At 42.3% G+C, this 22383-nt stretch overlaps 1 protein-coding gene across 5 annotated transcripts in view; it reads left to right on the top strand.

The window, feature by feature from the left end:
• Positions 1-411: 411 nt before the first annotated feature.
• Positions 412-22383, top strand: part of LOC112250278 (unconventional myosin-XVIIIa-like) — a 103705-nt gene continuing 81733 nt past the window's right edge. For 3 of the 5 annotated variants that reach the window (XM_042309246.1, XM_042309242.1, XM_042309238.1), the window contains exons 1-2: positions 412-559; positions 7109-8250. In XM_042309246.1, coding sequence (XP_042165180.1) covers positions 7234-8250 — 1017 coding nt within the window. In that variant the 5' untranslated portion in view covers positions 412-559; positions 7109-7233. Of the gene's footprint in view, positions 560-3235; positions 3364-5378; positions 5493-7108; positions 8251-22383 lie in introns of those variants that run through there. The other 2 variants (XM_042309239.1, XM_042309240.1) reach the window with 2 other exon arrangements.

Raw genomic sequence — 22383 nt, 5'->3', positions numbered from 1 at the left:
TGAGTTGTTTCAGATACCAACCACATATGTTTGCTTGACACCCCCTAGTTGTCATATTGGAGGAAGAAATACATAAATAAATTAAATAATATAAATGAATAAAATGAAAGAAAATGGGATGAATTATTTAAATAATGATTTATTTATGTGTGCAATCATTCATTCATTCATTTATCTATTTATATGTGCAACCATTAATTAATTATTTAATTAATCCTTTTATATGTGCAATCATTCATTCATTTATTTATCTATTTATTTGTGCATTTATTTATTTAACCATATATGTATCTATTTATGTGTGCATCTATTTATTAATTAATTAAATTCTAATTATGGCAGGTTTGGTCTTCCTTATGATCCCTCTGTCCCTATAGTCTAATGTCCCCAAACAAGCCAGTAGGGGTCACTGCAAACCAGCTGACTCTAAGTCATGCCTTAATCGACTGGACTGCCCAACAACGGCCGACACAGCAATAAAACTGCTGAAGCTACTTATAATCTTACTCAACCCTTCATCGGACTGCTCACCAACACTAAACCAGCATATCACTGAGCGGTGAGTAACTTAATATTCGTTTTTATTTTGTAATTAGACCACGGTGTGTATGCTACATCTTTCTGCTCTCGATTAAACTGTTGGTCATGTGAAGCCACCAGTGTGATAAAGAATGAGGGCAAAGCAGCTTAAAGGGAGCGCATTATGACCAAGCTGTGACTACAGCGACAATAAACTCTCCACCGTGTTGGATACGAGTAGGCAATAATTCAGCAACAATGTATACATTCTGTCAGGAATATGTTGTTGCAGATATAACCGAACAGCCCAATGACACAGATGTCCTTTCAACGTCTAGTTTTGATTTACAATTGGTTGAGTTGTCAATTTAACATGAATTCAACGTGATATCAACAAAATGTGTCACCATGTCATTGGATTTAGGTTAAAAGTTAGGTAAAAAAAACAAAACGAAATGCCCTTTCGCTGACTTTTTGCAAATCCAATCAGTTTTTCGCGTTGATTCAACATCATTCACAGATTTTTTGGGGGGGGTTGAAATTACGTGGAAATAATATTGATTCAACTAGTTTTTACCCTGGGTGGTTACATTTATGTTAATTTGTTTATAATTCCCACTAGATATATGGCTCGCATAGGCAATCATATCGCAGATAATATATGCTACTGTTCATATTGAGTTTATAGGCTATCTTTTTGTTTTTAGATTGTGGTCAAATTTGTCCATGCATGACTGCTTCTCATAGCACTGCTGTGCTGCACGAGACACATGGGCAGGAGGGTCAGTAGCCTAGTTTGTGTAACTTTATTGATATGCCCATGTAAATTGGAAAATGGCAGTGTCTTATTTATTTTTGTCAAGTGTGGTTTATCAATGTGTTGCAATAGTAAAGAGAACGCTATCCCCACTAATTTACTGACAGCTTTCAGCTGCAGGGTGTGGTTGGAGTGAGGTGGTCAGGAAGGGAATGGCTTCTGATTCAGCAACCTGATTGGAAGATGAAGTTCCATACATGATCCAATATATGATGCTTTCAAGACAAATGGGAACTCGGTATAAAGGAAGGTCAAATCATGACGTCTGTGATTTTCAGGTTGGAAAGTCAGAGCTCTAAGAAAGATGCCGAGTTGGATGACAGTTCAAAATGATTTTTCCCAGTCGGAAGTCGGAGATATCCGAGTTCCCAGTTGTTTTGCGATTATAATTGATTAAGATTAGATAAAAGCCAGCACACTCTTTGGCCCCTCAGGACTGGGACTGTACGTACGGGTGTGAAAGGATTCTACTTCGGAAACCCTGGTCCATTTTTCTTTGGGCACATTAGGTTTCAATGAAGGGTCAACAGGGACACACTCTCTTTCCCCTCCCACTTACAACTTGGAAAGAACATTACTTGTGTCACGTCAATGGAAACTTACAAAAGTCATATCAGCATACCAACTTGTTTTGGAAACCCCACAGTAATCTGCCTGAAATTGTGGAACATCACTTGTAAGTGTAGTGGTTTTGAACAGTTTACTGACAGAAAAGAAGCAACATTGTTATTTAATGAAAGGCAGCCTCCAACACATTTGATACCTTCACTACAACAATGGTGTCTGGTTGCTTCTACCTAGCCCTTGGTGACTAAGTTAATTGACACATTGAAATGCATTGCTGTGTAAAGCTGACCCACTCCCAGGCCCTGACAGTTTAAAGGCCAAGTGCAGTCAAAATTCTGTTTTCCTATGTTTTGTATCATGTTGTACAACAGCCGATGGAAAAACATTGATTAGTGTTATTTCCTGATAGTTGCTGGTTGAAAATAGAATCTACACAGGACCTTCTAAACTGCGGGTTTGCATGGGCGGGAGTTTCGGCTTTCCATGGTGACATCACCATGCGGTAAATTGGTTAGTAGATCAAAAAGAAAGAGTTCAAACCCCCTCTGCCAATAAAAGTTTGTTTTCAGTTTTCTCCTCCCCACGCAGACCACTCCCAGACAGTCCTAGCAAAATTTTCACTTGAGAAAGAGTTTTTTGCTACATTCTTTAGCCAATTTTAATGGAAATATATTAGTTAGGCACTAAATTGTTACTGGGAAATGAATTGATATTAAAATTAAAACCGCTGCATGGGGGGTGGTATGGCAAAATCAAAATAACGTCAAAAGTTTATTTTATTGTTTGTGTTTTGGCCTTTTCCCTAATATTAACCTAATTATTCTAACCTGCTTGGTTAATTAAAGTGAAATCTGATGATAAATTCACAAAAGCTGGATTCATTCTAGCCATGAACCTTTTGGTTGTTTCTTTCGCTTAGCCTCTTCCTCTCTGCTCATTGTCTGTCTGTGGGTATAATGTCTTCTGAAGTATGACGTGAACTCTGACACCACTTGAAGATGGGTGTCTCTCCTACAATTTCATTCTCTCTTCCGACTGTCCATTAACCTCTTAAATGTAAAGTCCCCATAATTGGGGACCCTATTCAATATAGTCTAGTATGAGAACGGTAGCCCCTAGCTTTCCGCAGACACCCTGCTTTTGCAGATAAGTATCTTGGCTATTGATCTGTACCTTCAAATCTTTGTGACTTACTACCATGTATGGACATACTAATTTATAAGGGGAGGCCGAGCCGATGACCTCATTTAAAGTGGGCTGAGACCTACATTCCGGTTAGTGTTGTGAGCATAAACAAAATAAACACAGAATACAGTCATACACACTGAAAGCCGGGACTCCACAGATCATGAGGATATCTTATTTGTCTGTCTGTGACCTACTGTTATTGATCACCAGCCCCGAGGGTCAAAATGTTTATTTTACACAAGGTTTTCACCAAACAGTAAACATCTTACAAGGTAAGCTTCAATTTGGTCTGTGTTTGAGCTAAAGCTACATGGGGCTAATCATTAGGTTGGTAGAAACAAATCTAGCATATTGCCAATGTTATCTGATGATGTATGGCTTAATGGCAACATCGAGTGTCCACCGAATGACTCTTTGCACATCTGTAGGCATCCATTACACAGGGGATTGGCTACTATGGCACCTTGACAGTATTGTAGCCAATGAGAAAAGCTTTCCAGGGATATACAGTTGACCTGGGTGGAACAAAGCAAGGCTTAGAACCTTTATGCTTAATGCAAACTATTGCTACCTGGCTCAGAGATGAGACGCACCGAGCACACTACATTACATTGTAAACAGATTTCATCGCTTCAGCATAAAAGATGGCTTCTCACGGGGGAATAAAAAGGTAAAAACTAAGAATATTGAACAGGAAGCTAAAAAGAAGGCAGCTATGAATGAGTACACAGACATAGAAGCTTTGAATAAAATACTGGAGTTGGACTCGGATCAGGGGAGCGATTTGGACAACAATGAGGATTTGGACTTGGCCGACGAAGATTGCTTTCGAGAAGGATCCACTTTTAGATCTGTAAGCAAATTATTTTCATGACTTTGTATAGCTAATTTACTATATGTATTTCATTTTTTTACAAGTTGTCTACTTTTTGTGCTTTGGATTTAGTTTACATAGGCCTATGTAACAAGTCATTTCAATGTTATATAATTCCAAAGTAGTTATTGTCTATGTTTCATATTAGTTCACTGTTTGATGTTCTAAGTTTCATCCTGGTAACTTTGGAGAGGCCACTAAACTGTCATGGTTCTCACCTCTGCATTTGTCTCCAAAGTGTTACTCTTTGCATTGTGTGTGTTCTTCAGACCTTCTTTGTGAGTCACTGTACAGATAAAGTTTAGTGATGAAACATACACCCCCTTACAGATGTTTCAGCTCTACTTTACCACCTCTGTACCGGGGATGCTAATTAGTAATAGCAAGTATGGGGACATGAAGCTGCAGGGGGAAGGAAGATGTCCTGGAAACATGTCACCATGGGTGACATGATCAACTACATTTCCTTGGTGATTTACATGGGACTGGTAAATGTATCAAGACTAGTTGACAACTAGAGTCCCCACTCTATCGGTTCAAGTTCCCCACCTCCATCATGAGTGAAAACCGATTCTTGACCATCAACTGTACTCTTCACATGAGTGACCCACAAAAGGATCAGGGAATGTCCAGAAGAAGGGGGCTGCAATCGTCTTGCAAGAGTCAAGCCCCTTTATCATGACATGGTGGAGGCATGCAAAACTTACTTCCAGCCTGCTCAAAATCTATCTATAGATGAGCGCATGGTTGCCTCAAAGGCTCCAATTGGCTTGAAGCAATATATGACAAATAAGTCAACCAGACGATTCAATCTCCGACTACACATGGAACTTTTTCATTTATGAAGGCAAGGCGATAACACCCACATAACTAAGGGCCTTAATTATGACTCTGTCATGCAGCTGATGGACTTCCCCTTACTTGGCAGTGGGTACAAGCTCTTTGTGGATCATTTGTATACTAGTTCCATACTTTTCATAGACCTCCTGAACAAGAAAATAAGAGCCTGTGGCACCATTCATCCGAACAGAATCTTTTCCCCCAAGACCAAGGTAAACGACATGACAAAGACAGTGGAGAGGGGGACCCAATGTCGGATCAGGACTAACAAGCTGCGTTTTGTGAAATGGAAGGACACTAGAAGAGTAACCATGCTCACCACACAGCATAAGGTATTCAATAACAACCATGTCTCAAGGAGGGGGGAAAATGCCAATGGGGCATGGTTGAGGAAGAATGTCCCTATTTCTATGAAGGCCTACAATGCCATCATGGGGGGGTGTCAACCTATCTGATGCTCTGATAGGCTACTACCAGGTCCTCCACAAGACCAGGAAGTGGTAAGACTTTTTTTGACCACTTTGTGGACATTGCTACAGTAAATGTTTTCATTCTCTACAAGCAGATGGCCAAAGCAATAGGTCAAACCTGTCTCCTGGTTGGCCTTCTGAGAGCAGCTGGTGTTGGAAATGGCTGAATTGGAGGCCCAAAGCAACCTCACAAGCATCACAAGATCCCCCACTCAAGGTGAGCGCCACTATCCAACACACATGCCAAAAGGAAGAACTGCAAGCATTGAACCAAACACAGGAGGGAAAGATGGGGAAATGCCAGATCTTCTGTTCGAAATGCCAGTTTGCTTTTTGTTTCCTGGCAGAGACTATCACAACATGCACAAGAATGGTGAAAGTGAAATCTAATCATTTACACCTGTGATGTAAAACAAATGCCATTTTGTAAATAGTTCAGCTTATTTATATTTTTGCACCTTCTTTAATAAAGAACAATTGTGTAACCAAGTTTGTTTGATAACTTTGATATATATATATATATATTTTTTAATGTATACTTGATCTTGTGTATTCTGAACTATGTAACTCCTGTCTTCTGGTCATTTCCTCATCTCCCAGATGTCTTTCCAAGTTTTTGCATGTCAGAACCATGTAATTACACATGAATAGCTGTTATTTTTGGGTATGTCTAGTTAGGTGGAATGCTACATTTTGCCATTACATTAAAGATGTTGACCCCTGGCTGAACCCTACTTCCCAGCGACTGACAAAGCACACGTCTGCAATCCTTACATGGTTTCATCACTAGCAGGTCCATTTTTATAGCCAACTTGATCACAGTCATCTAAAATAATTAATAGATTTTAAACCAAAAACAATTTCTGTTTGTCATAGACAATATTAATATGAGATAAAAGGAACTCTCCTTTTATATTGTCTCTCTATGGCAAACATAAATTGTTTTTTAACAAGTTCAGGAAGCCAAGCCAGAGCTCGGTGTGACGTTTAAAACAGTTGGGGCAGACATTTTGATCAAGAGAGACCTTTAGAAAATATGCAAATATGCATTTTACATTTATAAGGAAGGTGAACTCTTACACTTGGCCATTTTATGATTTGATTATATTTAGAAAGCTTTAGTCAGTCACTTCAATCCTTATTCATACAGTTTTGTTCAATAGGAAATACATATAAAATATTTGTATCATATTTGTACTGTGTAGCTTATGTCCTCAAAAGTGACTACACCTCAGCAATTTAACACATTTTTACAAGAAAGATGTTTCCTTTGGTGTATGCAGCATTACTAGTTGTTTATGGCCCTGTTATGCTAAAATATTACTTATGGGGATTACTTAGATTACAATTTAGATTACATGATGTCACCTGGTAGACCAAAATTGCATCCCACAAAAACTGGCAGAAATTTAATGTAGTCATTTCAAACAGCTCTTACACTAAAAGGGCATCATCATAATTTTCACATGTTCACTGTATCATTCCAACCTCATAGTGTGGATATACTGTATATAAAACACAGGACAATCATGATTTTTGCCTGCACTAGGCCGTTAACGTACTTAATAAAGAAATTGGAAATAACTATTTCACTCGTATTGTAATTATAGGTCATATTTCATAGAAATCTGGACAGCTACTTTAAATGAGCCTAGACATTCCCAGGTAACAAACACTCTCTCTGTGATGAGTCATCGTCTCTAGCCATGGGCATGATCTGTAAGGATATCTCATTGCCATTGTATTGGATGATTGTTGGATTATAATGGCCTGGCCAAATACTTACTTGATTGTCTCTTCTCTCCTCATGGCCCCTCTGATTACATTTCAAAGTGTCACCCAGATGTTTCCATGACCTGGGTCAAAAGCGTGAACTGATACTTCACTTGTGTATGGAACCTCCCCTGGTGTAAATTGACACAAACCAACCTTGAGGGGGTTGCTATCTGGAGCCAAATATGTTCCATCTAATTAAGAAAGACAAGGATGAGAGGAAGAAGGAGAAAAAAGACAGGAAGGACAAAAAGGAGAGGATGTCCCAGGCAGAGCTGACGAGCCTGGACGAGATGAGCCAGAGGCGGGGCTTCTTCAACCTCCACCGAGGAGGCTCTAAGAGGGACTCCAAGGTCAAGCTGGAGATCTCCAGCCCCATCCCTATCAAGGTGGCTAGCAACACAGAGCTCAGCCTTACTGATCTAGATGCTGATCGCTTCAGTAACCGTGGCAGCATGGTCCTGGACCTGGGTCAGGTGAGTGCAGCCAGCTCCAGCGACGACATCAAGGGGGAGGGGGGACAGGACCCCCATCGCATCTCTGTGAAGGAGCGGGCGGCCAAGTTCGGTGGTCTGGCGAAGCAGAACTCCCAGGTGGACCAGATCATGAAGCCCTTCTCCTTCTCCCAGAGGAGCAAAGAGGAGAGTGCCTCTGAGGCTTCCACACCAAGCTCAACTCAACCATCTCCCCAGTTAGAGGACAAGGTGTTTGACACCTACCACAGACAGGGTTCACAGCAGCATCCCCAGGTCCGCAGCAGGGCTGGGAAGAGGGTTCACATCCCAGAAGTGGTGGAGAAGACCTTCCCTGCAGATCTGCGACTGCCTGGCGTCATGGCTCCAGCTATGCCTGAGCCCAGGGAACTGGAGCTACAGCGCCGCAACACAGGAGACTTTGGTTTCTCCTTGCGCCGCACCACCATGTTGGACCGGAGATCTGACGGTGGGGTCTACCGGAGGGTGGTCCACTTTGCTGAGCCTGGAGCCGGGACCAAGGACCTGGCACTGGGTCTGGTGCCTGGAGACAGGTTAGTGGAGATCAATGGGCACAACGTGGAGAATAAGAGCCGGGACGAGATCGTGGAGAAGATCCGTCAGTCTGGGGACTCTGTGAGGTTAAAGGTTCAGCCCATCATGGAGCTGAGTGAGCTGAGCCGCTGCTGGCTGAGGAGCAGTGAGGGGCTGCGCAGGGAGGCCTACGATGTAAGTACTTAATTTATCTTGCCTTTTTAACCTTTTCAACCAAGGTGCTGCCAGTAATAGATTCCACATATCATTGGACTCTGCTGAATGCTGATGACTGTGAGTCTGTATATGAGAGAATTTGTGAATGGCCTGTTGGAAAAGGCCAGTTCCTAATGAGGAAGTGTGGGTATCTTATTTTCTTACAGGTTGAAAACTGCACATGCTCTGCTGCTTTTATCATAAGTTTATAAACACAATTTTTCAGCAATCTATCAAACTATCACTACCCTTCCATTGAACTGAACTGTGTGTGTCAGGAAGAGTTGACTCTGTTTCTGGACCTGTATATCCAGTTGATGACTAAATACTGTTTAAGTATTTAGTTGTCATTAAGAGAAGTAGTGTTTACCTTCCACACTTGTCTCACCTGGGAATGTGAAGCATGGCTGTACAGCCCCATACTGAGTGGGTTTTCTCATGTTTGGCATTTGTCAGCAGGGATGCCTGCCTCTCAGTTAGGAAACCAGTAAGCACAGTACTGCAGTGCCTTCAGAAATTATTAATCCCCTTGACTTATTCCACATTTTTGTTGGGCTACTACCTGAATTCAAAATCAATTCAATAGGTTTTTGTTCTCATCCATTTACACACACTACCCCATATGGACAAAGTGAAAACATGCTTTTAGACATTTTGCAAATGTATTGAAATGAAATGCACGTGTCATTTACATAAGTATTCACACCCCTGAGTCCTACTTTGTAGAAGCACCTTTGGTGGCGATTAGTCTTTTTGGGTAAGTCTCTAAGAGCTTTGCACATCTGGATTGTACAATATTTGCAGTATTACTTAAGTGCCTTGTTGCAAACAGGATGCATGTTTTGGAATATTTTTATTCTGTACAGGCTTCCTTCTATTGACTCTGTCATTTGGGTTAGTATTGTCAAGTAATTACAATGTTGTTGATCCATCCTCCGTTTTCTCATATCACAACCATTAAACTCTGTAACTGTTTTAATCTCTGTGCAGTTTCCTTCCTCTCCAGCAACTGAGTTATGAAGGACAGCTGTATCTTTGTAGTAACTGGGTGTTTTGATACACCATCCAAAGTGTAATGAATAATTTTGCCATGCTCAAAGGGATATTCAGCGTCTGTTCACACATCTACTAATCGGTGCCCTTCTTTGCAAGGCATTGAAAAACCTCCCTGTTTTTTGTGGTTGAATTATGCGATTTGTTAAGCACATTTTTACTCCTCAACTTATTTAGGCATGCCATAACAAAGGGGTTGAATACTTATTGACTCAAGACATTTTCAGCTTTACATTTTTTATAAATAAAATAAAAAATCTACAAGCAAAATTCCACATTGACATTATGAGGTATTGTCTGTAGATCAGTGTCAATGTGATACATTTTTAATTCAGGCTGTAACACAACAAAATGTGGAAAAAGTAAAGTGGTGTGAATAATTTCTGAAGTCACTACATTGTTCCACAGTCACCTCACAGAGAAGGTGACACATTTCTCTCTGTATGCCGGGTGTCTATCACAGTGCCATCTGTTTTTTACATTTTTATACCAAAGCCCCATATACTACCCACCACTGCGACCTGTATGTGCTCGTTGGCTGGCCCTCGCTACATATTCGTCGCCAAATCCACTGCCTCCAGGTCATCTATAACTCTCTGCTAGGTAAAGCTCCGCCTTATCTCAGCTCACTGCTCACCATAGCAACACCCACTCGTAGCACGCGCTCCAGCAGGTATATTTTACTGGTCATCCCAAAAGCCAACACCTCATTTGGCTGCCTTTCCTTCCAGTTCTCTGCTGCCAATGACTGGAACGCATTGCAAAAATCACTGACGTTGGAGACTTATCTCCCTCACTAACTTTAAGCATCAGCTGTCAGGCAACTTACTGATCGCTGCAGCTGTACATAGCCCATCTGTAAATAGTCCATCCAACCAACTTCCTACCTCATCCCGTTTTTCTTTTTCTTCTCTTTTGCACACCACTATTTCTACTTGCACATCCTCATCTGCACATCTATCACTCCAGTGTTAATTGCTAAATTGTCATTACTTGGCCACTATGGCCTATTTATTGCATTACCTCTTACTTCATTTGCACACACTGTATACATATTTTTCTATTGTGTTATTGACTGTACGTTTGTTTATCCCATGTGTAACTCTGTGTTTGTGCCGCACTGCTTTGCTTTATCTTGGCCAGGTCAGTTGTAAATGAGAACTTGTTCTCAACTGGCCTACCTGGTTAAATAAAGGTGAAATAAAACTGTGAGGAGCTATCTTCAGTGGAGAGGCTTGATGACGCTGTCCTGTGTGTGTTTGGTGTATGTAATCCCATACCCACCTCCCCTTTGACTCCAAACAAAGGCGAGCTGGGGGGGTGGGGTTGAAGGTCAATGTCACAAAGATTACAACAGCCCCATGGCCATATGTTGTTGCAATAACAAGTGAAGGCCCGGTTTGCAGTTGTCTACTATCTCATGACATTCATTTTTGGTTCAAGTTGCACTGCAGTAGTTACAAGAGAAGCATATTGTCATGGTTTTTATAAGGATTTGATGGACTTTTGGTCAATACTCTATGCTCTGTTCATATATATATATATATATATAACCTTTTAAACCCGACACACTTGTCCCATGTTCCCGTGTAGCAGGTCTTTCTACTGTCTCTCTGGTAGGCTGCCAGAGTAGGACTCCTGTCATTCCTACTCTTTTCCTCCTCTCCAGCAGTTACTGTATATGACAAGATTCCCCAACATTTTACTATCCACTTTATATTACTGGTGATTAGGTCCTAATCAGGTCCATTTGTTGTGTAGAGATACAGGGACATCATCACTAATTCAAGGATCCTGCTGACTCATAATACATGGTCTAAAATGGAACTGAAATTGAATGGGAGTTTTTTTTGCTTCCTCGTGTGAAGAGGAAGTGAAGATCACAGCTTCTTTGTATTGTTTATTAGACTGGTGGTACATATCCATGTCAGTCACCAGAGGGTTTGTTATTCTGGTGCCCAATGCCTGCTGCACACAGGGCTTCAGCAAGAGTCCGTATAAAAGCCTGGGGAAAATCACTCAAATCTACTGACTAAATGTGAGAAGGGTGTCCAGTCCGAGCCTTTGCCACTCCCTGGACAGAGTATGTATTAGTCTTTATCCTGGTTCACTACTAAGGCAATTCTGAGGTTCTACCCAGATGTGTGCCCCATCTTTCACACCCCCTGCTGGGTCAGGGCAGTGGGTATGTTAGCTTAGAAGCTTAGTACCAACCACCCAGCAGGCCCATGCCCTCTACAGACAGATGCCCCACTGACTCAGGCTCCAGATAAACCACTGACTGGGGTATTGTTGTCAGATTTAGTAGACTTAGCAGAGCAGCATCAGACAGGTCTGGACTGGTCTTCTGATTTACATAATGTGCTGTACTTGATCATATCCTCTTTTCATACCCTTGTATTGTGGCCATTGTCCTCTTGGTCCTGTACAGCAAGCTGTGGGTTGGTATTGAGTTGTGCTGGGAATGTGTGACTTTCTGCAGATGGTTAAAGGAGCTGGAGGGGGAATTTACAATCACATTGTGTTAATCAGAGAGTTTAGAATGGATTGGGTAGATGGATTTCTAGCTGAGTGCTAAAGAAAGGATCTTTTCTCTGGTTGCTGTACCACTAGATGTCATTTTGAGAATATTTATAGTATCAAAGTCCATTTCCTTCTCTTTTGGCAAGGTGTGTGGAATGTTGGCTTTCTTCCTGCATTGCCCAGGAATGTGGACATTGCTCTGTACTGCTGTCTACCTAGAGTCTACATTTTTAAAATAGAACTGCACAGAATACGGCACTGTCCATTTGATTTCACAATTCCTCAAATGTATGTGTTCATACATGTGTCCATATTGCCAGTGTGACCAGGTCACCACCGCTGGTTAAATGGATGGGGTTGGGTGGGAATGTACTTTTGTGCCTCTGGACTGCACATAAACAAGTAGTGTGAAGGTGTTGTGTTTCTCGTTACTCTCCCATAGCCACCACCAGTACGCAGGCTTGACAGGCAGGATCCACACACCTGGCAACCAGATGCTCAGAGGCTTACACATAAAGGCACTGTGAACATTGTAATATACTTAGCATCATATTTGTTTTTATTCTTGGCCCCTTTTCTATTGTTATATGTAAACATTAAAAACATATATATATTTTTTTACTGAGTGTGACTGTAACTACAGTTGTTTCATGACAAAGCTCACCGAACTACCAACAGTCTATCTGGGCTTTCCTTTTCTTCCCAAACTTTTTAAAAGCATTTAAAAAAAAAGTACAGACTTAGTTTCAAACTGATATATCAAACACTGTAGTTGGGTGAAGTTATGCTACTTTAAAAGTTGATCAACTTGTAACCCAACTTTTGAGAAAAAGCAGCTGAAAGATTTTGTAGAGAATTTCACACTAGCTAGAGAGCTCTTCTTTGTGTACGCCCATTCAGCATTGTTCACACCCTCTTAAGCCTTAGCCCTGCCAATCTCTTTAAGATTTCACATTTATTTTTGTGAATCACAGTGTTGCAGCGTCTCCTTTGTTTAGCTCCAGCTAAATTCTGGGCAGCAATGTTGTTTAACGCTGTAGCATCACTTTAGCACTTGTCCATAGCTGTGTCTATACAAATCTATGGCAGCAAATATTATCAATACTGACCAGGGAAGGCCACATTGTTTTTAAATGTTGCACCAATGTGTCGGAGGAAACACCATTCAACTGATGACTGTAGTCAGCCTGTAGGCGCCCGGCCTGCCACAAGGAGTTGCTAGAGCACGATGAGCCCGGCCAAACCCTCCCCTAACCCGGAAGACGCTGGGCCAATTGTGCGCCGCCCTATTGGACTCCCCGGTCACGGCCTGTTGTGATACATGATTGAACCCCAGGCTGTAGTGATGCTGCAACACTGTTATGCAGTGCCATACACTGCAGTGCCACTCAGGAGGCAGTCAGATGTATGTTAACAAAAGAAAAGAGAATCTTATTGAAAAGATTGTGAGCACTGCATTATGACTTTATACATATATTGCAATGAGAAACATGTATTTGTAGATCGAACACTGATTTAAGTTCGGTAAAAAAGTGACGATTTTTGTGTTGTACTTAGTCAATTGAAAATGAGCTTAGGGTTTTGAAACGGCCTTTTGGATGATCCGTTTTGAGTTTTGTAGTGAAAATGTACCACATTCACTACATGACCAAAGGAAAGTGGACACCCGTTTATCGAACATCTCATTCCAGAATCATAGGCATCAATATGAAGTTAGTCCTCCTTTTGCTACTATAACAGCCTCCACTCTTCCGGGAAGGATTGCCACTAGATGTTGGAACATTGCTGTGGGAACTTGCTTCTCTTCAGCCACAAGCATTAGTGAGGTCGCGCGATTAGGCCTGGCTTGCAGTCGGCATTCCAATTCATCCCAAAGGTGTTCGATGGGGTTGAGGTCAGGGCTTCGTTCAGAAGTCAGTCAAGCACATAATCTTCTAGAATGTCATTGTATGCTGTAGCATTAAGAGTTCCATTCACTGGAACGAAGAGGCCTAGCCTGAACTAGGAAAAACAGCCCCAGACCATTATTCCTCCTCCACCAAACTTTACAGTTGGCACTATGCATTTGGGCAGCTCCCAAACCCAGATTCGTCTGTCGGACCGCCAGATGGTGAAGCTTCAGTCTAGAGAATATGTTTCCAATGCTCCAGAGTCCAATGGCGGTGAGCTTTACACCACTCCAGCCGACGCTTGGCATTGTGCATGGAAACCATTTCATGAAGCTCCGGACGAACAGTTCTTGTGCTGACGTTGCTTCCAGAGGCACTCGGTAGTGAGTGTTGCAACAGAGTACAGACCAATTTTACACGCTTCAGCACTCGGTGGTCCAATTCAGTAAGCTTTTATGGTCTACCACTTCGCGGCTGAGTCGTTGTTGCTCCTAGACGTTTCCACTTCACAATAACAGCACTTGCAGATGTCTCGGGCAGCTCTAGCAGGGCAGTAATTCGACTAACTGACTTGTTGGAAAGGTGGCATCAAATCAGAATCAAATGTATATTTGATATCTCAAAGCTGATATCTCAAAGTGCTGTACAGAAACCCAGCCTAAACCCCCAAACAGCAAGCAATGCAGGTGTAGAAGCACGGTGGCTAGGAAAAACTCCCTAGAAAGGCCAAAACCTAGGAAGAAACCTAGAGAGGAACCAGGCTATGAGGGGTGGCCCGTCCTCTTTTGGCTGTGCCTGGTGGAGATTATAACAGAACATGGCCAAGATGTTCATAGATGACCAGCAGGGTCAAATAATAATAATCACAGTGGTTGTAGAGGGTGCAACAAGTCAGCACCTCAGGAGTAAATGTCAGTTGGCTTTTCATAGCCGATCATTCAGAGTATCTCTACCGTTCCTGCTGTCTCTAGAGAGTTGAAAACAGCAGGTCTGGGACAGGTAGCACGTCCGGTGAACAGGTCAGGATTCCATAGCCAGAACAGTTGAAACTGGGGACAGCAAGGAGTCATCAGGCCAGGTAGGCCTGGTCCTAGAGAGAGAGAGAGAGAGAGAGAGAGAATAATAAATATAACAGACTGGCCATAGCACCCCGACACATCAACTACTGCAGCATAAATACTGGAGGCTGAGACAGGAGTGGTTAGGAGACACTGTGGCCCCATCCAACGATACCCTCGGACAGGGCCAAACAGGCAGGATATAACCCCACCCACTTTGCCAAAGCACAGCCCCCACACCACTAGAGGGATACCTTCAACCACCAACTTACCATCCTGAACCCCTCCCATTGACGGCATGGAAGAGCACCAGTAAGACAGTGACTCAGCCCCTGTTATAGGGCATCCTATGACAGTGCCACGTTGAAAGTCTCTGAGCTCTTCAGGAAGGCCATTCTACTGCCAATATTTGTCTATGGAGATTGCAAGGCTGCGTGCTCGATTTCATACAACTCAGCAACAGGTGTTGCTGAAATAACCACTTTTGTGTGTGAACTCAGCAAAAAAAATAAACTTCTTTTTTCAGGGCCCTGTCGTTCAAAGATAATTCGGGAAAATCCAAATAACTAAACAGATCTTCACTGTAAAAGGTTTAAACACTGTTTCCCATGCTTGTTCAATGAACCATAAACAATTAATGAACATGCACCTGTGGAACGGTCGTTAAGACACTAACAGCTTACAGACGGTAGACAATTAAGGTCACAGTTATGAAAAGTTAGGACACTAAAGAGGCCTTTCTACTGACTCTGAAATACACGCTCATCTGCGTGAACGTGCCTAGGCATGCTGCAAGGAGGCATGAGGACTGCAGATGTGGCCAGGGCAATAAATTGCATTGTCTGTACTGTGAGATGCCTAAGATAGCGCTACAGGACAGACAGTTGATCATCCTCGCGGTGGCAGACCATGTGTAACACCTGCACAGGATCAGTACATTTGAACATCACACCTGCGGGACAGGTACAGGTTGGCAACAACTGCCCGAGTTACACCAGGAACGCACAATCCCTCCATCAGTGCTCAGACTGTCCACAATAGGCTGAGAGAGGCTGGACTGAGGGCAACAACATCGCCTATGGGAACAAACCCACCGTCGCTGGACCAGACAGGACTGTCTCACCACTGGTGATGGTCGGATTCACGTTAATCGTCGAAGGAATGAGTTTTACACCGAGGCCTGTATTCTGGAGCGGGATTGAGGTGGAGGTTCCGTCATGGTCTGGGGCGGTGTGTCACAGCATCATCGGACTGAGCTTGTTGTCATTGCAGGCAATCTGTGCGTTACAGGGAAGACATCCTTCTCCCTCATGTGGTACCCTTCCTGCAGGCTCATCCTGACATGACCCTCCAACATGACAATGCCACCAGCCATACTGCTCGTTCTCTGCGTGATTTCCTGCAAGACAGGAATGTCAGTGTCCTGCCATGGCCAGCGAAGAGCCAGGATCGCAATCCCATTGAGCACGTTTGGGACCTGTTGGATCGGAGGGTGAGGGCCAGGGCCATTCCCTCCAGAAATGTCCGATACCTTGGTGGAAGAGTGGGGTAACATCTCACAGCAAGAACTGGCAAATCCTGGTGCGGTCCATGAGGAGGAGATGCACTGCAGTACTTAATGCATCTGGTGGCCACACCAGATACTGGCGGTTACTTTTGATTTTGACCCCCCCCCCCTTTGTTCAGGGACACACTATTCCATTTATGTTAGTCACATGTCTGTGGAACATGTTCAGTTTGTCTCAGCTGTTGAATCTTATGTTCATACAAATATTTACACACGTTAAATTTGCTGGAAATAACACAGTTGACAATAAGAGGATTTTTTTTGTTTTTTTTGCTGAGTTTATTATATAGTGTATTTGAAAATTGAACAAAAGCTATTTAAAAAACTGTAAAGAAGAAATTACTCAGAATGGCAGAAAATCAAGAGAATTCAAGGTACCTCTCCTTGACAACCGCACACACCAGCTTCAGGAAATACTTGACATTTCCTCCCCACAAAAAAAGAGAGTGGGATAGAATAAACGGCAGATTGAAATTGCAGACATTTCTCAAACAATATCAAAGAGGATATTTCAGAAAAGGAGAAATGTAACTAGTTTCAGGAAGGTGGGCGTTTGACGCTGGTACCTACTTCACAGTATTTATTCATTTATTGTTGCAGAAATCCCTTCATGAACATGTGAGGTTTCATTTGCTTTAATAACAAACTGGAATGTGATCTGGAAATATGAATACAATTTTATTTTACGAGCCTAGTTTAGTCAAGGAGAAAGCCTACCGGTTGCCTACCATTAAAAAACAATGGAGAAAATTAATCCCATAACATTTTCACTTAGAATTAGCTGTTCTAACATTCAGCCTAAAGTAGCAGCCAATGTGTGGTGTTCAATGTAGGCCTACATTCCATGAGGCCAACAGGGCTTGACATGAACCTGTTTATCCATGTGTCCTTCAAACAAGGAGGTGACTGAAAATGTTGTTGTGTTCTTTGATGCAAGAAACCACTTTACAAAATAAAATGCATTATTATTCACATACCATTATTACAGAGAATCAGACAAGTTATGCTACCCTCTGCCTATTGGCTACTTAGATTATTCAAGCCTGTCTCAAAATACAGGGCCCCTGTTAAGGCTTTCTTCCGGTGAAGGAGAGGAGGACCAAAATGCAGCGTGGTTATTTCGATTCATGTTTAATAAAAAGATAAACACGAACAGTACAACTAAAACCATAACATGAAAACAAACACGCTCTTATCTGGTGCAAACAAACACTGAGACAGGAACAATCACCCACAAAACACTCAAAGAATATGGCTGCCTAAATATGGTTCCCAATCAGAGACAACAATAAACACCTGCCTCTGATTGAGAACCACTCCAGACAGCCATAGACTATACTAGACAACCCCACTATACCACAATCCCAATACCTACAAAAACCCCAAGACAAAACACGCCACATAATAAACCCATGTCACACCCTGGCCTGACCAAAATAATAAAGAAAACACAAAATACTAAGACCAGGGCGTGACAGCCCCTTTTAAGACAAAAAAATGCTCCTTACCTGACTTGGTTTTCAAAGATGTCTCAATGTATACGTTTTTGTTCTATTGTAGGAAGCTATCACTCCCCTACTGCTGACTACAAATGATCTATTACTGGGCTAATTACTCACTAACTAGCAAAGGATATGAACAAAATGTGCACACGTGGCTACATGCAGCTCTCAGTGCACACGCTCATTTGTATTTTATTAGGAATCCCCATTAGCTGCTGTTTTAAAATAAATCTGATTTGAGCCAGGAGAGATTGACATGCATATCATTGTTTGCTCTCCATGTACATTTAAGGGCCAGCTGTGCTATCCTGTTCTGAGCCAATTGCAAATTTCCTAAGTCCCTCTTTGTGGCACCTGACCACATGACCAGGTGCAACAAAACTAGGGCCTGCCTTTTTGAGTGTTTTCAAGAAGGCAGAGCAGCGCTTTATTATGGACAAACTTCTCCCCATCTTGACTACTGTCGTATCGACATGTTTTGACCATGGTAGTTTACAATCCAGGCTTACTCCAAGCAGTTTAGTCACCTCAACTTGCCCAGTTTCCACATTATTCATTTTTTACATTTATTTACTTTTATTTTACTAGGCAAGTCAGTTAAGAACAAATTCTTATTTTCAATGACTGCCTAGGAACAGTGGGTTGACTGCCTAGGAACAGTGGGTTAACTGCCTGTTCAGGGGCAGAACGACAGATTTGTACCTTGTCAGCTCGAGGATTTGAACTTGCAACCTTTCGGTTACCAGTCCAACGCTCTAACCACTAGGCTACCCTGCCGCTTTAGTTGAAGTTCATGGTGTATTGAATGATTTGTAACAAATAAAATGGACTAACTTATTCTTTGCCACCCATTCTGAAACGAACTGCAGTCCTTTAAGTGTTGCAGTCATTTCAGTTATTGTAGTAGCTGACGTGTATAGTGTTGAGTCATCCGCATACATAGACACATTGGCTTTACTCAAAGCCAGTAGCATGTCTTTAGTAAAAATTGAAAAAAGTAAGGGGCTCATGCTGTAAACACAGTCCAGTTCAAAGTAAATGGCACAGGTCCATATATGGCAATGGTCTATTTGCATATAGGCCTACTACAGCTCTGATTGTTTATGCCGCACCGGTCTATTTAGAGTACGGACTGAGTAGTGTGTGTGTGTGTCAATGGAATAGAATCCTACTCCGATGCTTTCTGTCTTCAACAAAATCTCTTGCATGGTTATGTCGTGACGTTGTATTAGTTAATGTGACGACTGTTGTTCATCGAATGGTTAAAGTTTCTAATTGCGTGATTAACTGAATCAAGCAATTATTAACTCATTAACCTGGGGCACCATGGGGAAACTAGTTTTTGAGTTTCTATTTCCCAAATTAGCTCAAAGAATATCAGAATATTGATTTCACAACAGCCGCTAATTAACCAGTTACCTCTACCAATCTCGTTCTGAACATCATATAGCCCGTGAATCTGCACGGACCCGGGTCTCACCAATGAGTTCGTACCACATCAATCTTAGTTGAATATTTATTTACTAAAAAGCTAAAATGAAGATAAAAGATACACATAGACAAAACACATTATAGGCTAATGATTAGAACTTGTGTTGCGTTCTGGGTTCGTTGACTTTTTAGACCTTGGCTGCAGCATGGGTCACGTAGTCTTGTCTGTAAATTCTATACTCACAGGTTTTATACCCTTGGGTCAGAAGTGGGCGTAACCGCCTTTAGGGCAATTCTCTGGGCGTACCAAGTTAATGAGGCAAGGTCTAGATTTGATTCAAATCCAATTTTAGACAACTAACTTAACATTTCATCTTTTCCAAAACATTCCCTTTGATTTGGACATTTTCCACACAACGTACAATGTATAAACATCAAACATATACCAGGAAAACTCTTCACGTAATAACGTCATCTAATTAACCTTTTAATAACAAAACAAAAATGACATACATTTTCATATTCCATCTATCGTCATGTGACCACCGCTGACGAAAACCATTGTTCCAAAGTCCCTTTTTATTTCATGTTTAATGTTCTGAGGCTGGTTCTCCATAGTAACGGGACAAAGGAATTTGTCTGTGGCCTGAGATTTACTAGGGGTGTGAGGGGTCATAAAACCAACACATCTTCAGACCCCTAGATCTCTCCTCCTCTGTTGGGGTTGAGAGATAATCTGTAGGGTTGTGGTCTCGTGTAACCCGACCTGATCAGGACTTTTGGATCTAGACTTGGAGGTCTGGTACCACTTGCCAGGTGAAGACTTTGGCAATTTTTTAGGGCCTTCCTCTGACACCCCCTGGTATGGAGGTCCTGGATGGCAGGAAGCTTGGCCCCAGTGATGTACTGGGACGTACACAATACCCTCTGTGGTGCCTTGCGGTCAGAGGCCAAGCAGTTGCCATAAAAGTGTTGAATACAAAGTGCTGACAGTGCTAAGTAAGAACTTAAACATGAACTCACTTGTAAAAACAGCATCTCTTTGCTGTATTTGTTGACAGTCTCTCTTTTTACCCCTTCTCCCCAACTTCGTGATATCCAATTGGTAGTTAGTCTTGTTCCATTGCTGCAACTCCCATTGCTGCAATGGACTAGGGAGAGGCGAAGGTCGAGTGCCAAATCACGCTGATTCTTAATACACTGCTCGCATTAACCCGGAAGCCAGCCGCACCAATGTGTCAGAGGAAACACCGTACACCTGGCGACCGAAGTCAGCGTGCATGCACAAGGATGCACAAAGAAAGAGTCACTAGAGCGCGATGGGACAAGGACATCCCAGCCGGGCAACCCTCCCCTAACCCAGACGACACTGGGCCAATTGTGCACCGCCTTACACCGCTGCCCATCTCGAGAGGCGCTCTAGTCATGGTTTTAAATGTTTTGAAATCTCACAGTATCAACTTTTCTGTAGCTTGCTTTTATGTCTGCTACGTTACTGCAGACACGGTCATCTGAGCCATCCAATTAGCCAGCGTAGGCTTATAGTGCACTTGATTTGCTCTCTGGACCCGCTGGGAAGGTAGAGTTTGCAATCGACCGGTTGGTGACCACAGCTCTAGAAAGTTGAATGAAGTTTAATCCCGTGCTTCTATGTTGGCTGAGATTTCTGCGCGGCAGGTCCCATTGCTCGCAAATGTTCCACTGCACATGCAAGCAAATGCGCACTGCACATGCAAGCAGTTTCATGGACAGAGAGGAAAATAGGGGAGATCTAAGGATGCCACAATTATCATAAGATGCTAATTTGACTAGGATAATGCCTTTGGTTGCTAGACAATGAAAGAAAGTTGATTTTGAAAACCAATAGAACAGGAGAGTGCATATGATGATTGCCTCCATGTTTTAATGGTGGAATTTTGGGTGTAGGCTACTTTGAAGCAAGGTAAAACATGCCTCATAATGTGATGTAAAAGGTCCAGGTTTCAAACAATGAAGGAACAGTAAAACATGTTGCGAAGCTAACAATAGGCCTAAACTGTATTCTGGAAGATGGAAAGGCTTTCCCAAAAAACGATTTTTAAATGTGCATGTGCAGTTAAATTGAAAAGGTAACTACACAAAAACATAAACATTTCGCAATTTATGTAGCAGACCCTTTCATCCAAAGTGACAGCAGTCCACACATTTTGGTATGTGACCGCAGTGGGAATCGATGTAAAACTTTTACAAGTGTTGCCGGTTGAGTTTTCTAGTAAGACATTTGAAAAGCCACCATATACTTGTGAAAATGGCTCCAAATGGCTCCTGTTTTAGATCTGTTTTAACCTGACAATGGAGTTGTTAACTTGACTGAGTTCTACTGGCTGCCTTTCAGGTTTCACCAATTCCAGTCAACTCCAAGAGGGGGTAGATAGCTCTACTTTGACCATACAAACCATGTTTCTCCATTCTAAACCTCTTATCTCCTCCATAGAAGACTTTGGTCTGAACCAACACATCACATCAGAGCTCCTCCTTCAGGATCTGTAACTCTGCATCACATTGGCTCTTTGTGATTTCAACCCATAGGGATCAAGTGTAAAAGTGTATGACTCCTGGAGTGTGGAACTCCCTTTGTCACAGGAACAAGACTGTCAGGAACAGTTGTGTGGAATGCACCATGAAACAGGTGTGTATACTCAACATGGTGCAGTCTATTTGTTCTGAGTGTTCAAACTGCCCATCCCACCACACAACATCGCAACCAGAGAACTTTAGGAGCCTATTGATGCCGGGGTCTAATTGGTCTATGGAGTGTGTTGGTTATAACCAGCTGAGGGACCCCCGTCCCTGCCACTATGTCCCAGATACCACTGGTCATGACCATGATCGTCAGAGACAGGCCATTTGAAACAGTAAGAAATGATAGCATGAGAGTGTGACCTAGAACCAACCAGCAGCTCTATTAATAGGATGTTATAATAAGATCTAGATCAAGTCAGTGCTGTGGAAGTAGAACTCTGTTTTGTTGAATATGGGCTGGCAACTTCTATTTGTGCAAGGATGATCAGGCTATAATTGCCACTTTAAAAATGTATCTATTGGCATGG

The sequence above is a fragment of the Oncorhynchus tshawytscha genome, linkage group LG30, assembly GCF_018296145.1.
Source record: "Oncorhynchus tshawytscha isolate Ot180627B linkage group LG30, Otsh_v2.0, whole genome shotgun sequence".
Lineage (NCBI taxonomy): Eukaryota > Metazoa > Chordata > Actinopteri > Salmoniformes > Salmonidae > Oncorhynchus > Oncorhynchus tshawytscha.
Note: the sequence above shows the minus strand (reverse complement) of the source record. Positions and strands in the feature narration are given on the sequence as shown.